The sequence below is a fragment of the Podarcis tiliguerta genome, assembly GCF_965153285.1.
Source record: "Podarcis tiliguerta genome assembly, chromosome: 13".
Classification (NCBI taxonomy): Eukaryota; Metazoa; Chordata; class Lepidosauria; order Squamata; family Lacertidae; genus Podarcis; species Podarcis tiliguerta.
This window is the reverse complement of record NC_139546.1, coordinates 29,752,173-29,754,200: the sequence shown is the minus strand read 5'-3', so window position 1 is coordinate 29,754,200 and position 2,028 is coordinate 29,752,173. Positions and strand designations below refer to the sequence as shown.

The following is a 2,028-nucleotide window of genomic DNA, read 5'->3' as shown; positions in this document are numbered from 1 at the left end:
TATTTCCTTTCCAGGGCTATTCATTTTCTTTGCACCATACATAGACATATACCCTCTGACTGTCGGAGTCAGTATGCCTCAAAAATACCATTTGCTGGGAATCACAAGTGAGAAGAGTGCAGCTCCATTCAGGTCCTAGTGTAGGATTCCCATAGGTTTCTGGTTGGCCACTGTGAGAATATGGTGCTAGACTAGATTTGCTTTGACTTTATCCAGCTGGGCTGCTCTTTTGGTTTTTGGCACATGCCAGAAATTCAGGTGGCACAATTAAATTAGATTTCGGGCTGTGGCAAAACAAAAGCCACTTCTAAGTTCAAACATGCACAACAATACTTCTGTAGTAAAGAACGTAATGAGGAAATGCATTGGAAAGTTTGAAATAACAAATGCCTGTCATGGTGTTGAGTAACCTCTGAACAAGAAAATCAGAATGAATATTAAATAAACAAGGGATATTATAAAGCCTCCCTGCAAAATTGAGGAAACATATCAGGATGAATGCTCAATAATTGAGAGCCAGTGTGGCATAATGGTTAGAGAGCTGGACCATTACCTGGGAGAGTAAGGATGAATCCACACACAGCCATGAAGCTCACTGGGTGACTATGGGCCAGTCACCATCTCTCAGCCTACCCTACCTCACATGGTTGTTGTGAGGATCAAATGGAGAGGAGGAGGACTATGTACCCCACCTTGACCTCCTTGGAAGATAAAGGTGATATATAAATGTAATAATAATAATAATAATAATAATAATAATAATAATGTATTGAATTACCTAATATAAATAAAATTAATTGAAACAATGTTGTATTCTTCCCCTGCCTACCCATGATTCAAAAGTCACATTTTTCTCTTGCTTCCCTGTGTATATTTTAGATCGTACACTAGAACTAGCATAGTTGTTCTTTGGAAAGTGCTATATTCTGAAATAATGATGATGATGAAGCAGTGGTAGTAGTAGTAATTTGAAATTAAGACCAAGTACTGTAGCTTCGATAGTTACATTAGGCTCTCATTTTAACAACTCTCCTTGTGCTTCCTTCAACAGTCAACATGCATCTTAAAGAGCAAAGCAGAATTAATCAAACATCTTTCTCAGAATTTCTCCTTTTGGAATTCTCTGAGGTTCGGGAACTACAGATTCTACACTTCCTTCTGTTCCTAGTATTATACTTGACAACTGTCACAGGAAATCTTCTCATCATCTCTGCAGTAGCCTTCGACCACCACCTGCACACCCCCATGTACTTCTTCCTCATGAACTTGGCTATGCAGGACCTGGGACAAGTTTCAGTCATCATGCCTAAATTCATGTCCAATTCCCTCATGAACACCAGGCACATTTCCTATTCTGGGTGTGTTGCTCAGGTCCTCTTCTTTCTCTTTTTCTTAGCATCTGATTTCTCCCTTCTCACAGTCATGGCATATGATAGGTACATTGCCATCTGCAACCCATTGCAATATGAAGTGTTGATGAATAAGCAGGCCTGCATCCAAATGGTTACTAGTGTATGGATCTGCAGTTTTTTCTATGGAGTGTTACACACAGGAGGCACCTTTGCACCCACCTTTTGCTCCAATATTGTCAATCAGTTTTTCTGTGAAATCCCACAGTTACTTAAACTCACCTGCTCTGATTTGTACCTACTTGAAATTGGAATTGTTGTGGTAAGTGCTGTCATTGGGTTAGGTTGTTTTATCTTCATCATCATCACCTATGTGCACATCTTCTCTGCAGTGTTGAAAATCCCTTCTATTGAAGGGAGGCAAAAGGCCTTCTCAACATGCCTTCCACACCTCATTGTTTTCTCCATATTTGTGTTCACTGGCAGCTTTGCTTATCTCAAGCCAACCTCTAATACCCCCTCACATCTGGACTTGGCACTTACCATTATATATTCCATGTTTCCGCCACTGATGAATCCAGTAATCTACAGCATGAGAAACAAGGAGATAAAACTTTCCCTGTTAAAACTATTGGGTTTGAGACACTCTAAGAACTCATTCTTTAGTTTTCTTGTGTAA

At 39.7% G+C, this 2,028-nt stretch overlaps 1 protein-coding gene across 1 annotated transcript; it reads left to right on the top strand.

The window, feature by feature from the left end:
* Positions 1-1,056: 1,056 nt before the first annotated feature.
* LOC310662156 (olfactory receptor 14A16-like) lies at positions 1,057-2,028 on the top strand (the record flags this gene model as incomplete). Its single annotated transcript, XM_083408926.1, has 1 exon — positions 1,057-2,028. One exon carries the CDS (start codon positions 1,057-1,059, stop codon positions 2,026-2,028), a length of 972 nt encoding a protein of 323 aa, XP_083265052.1.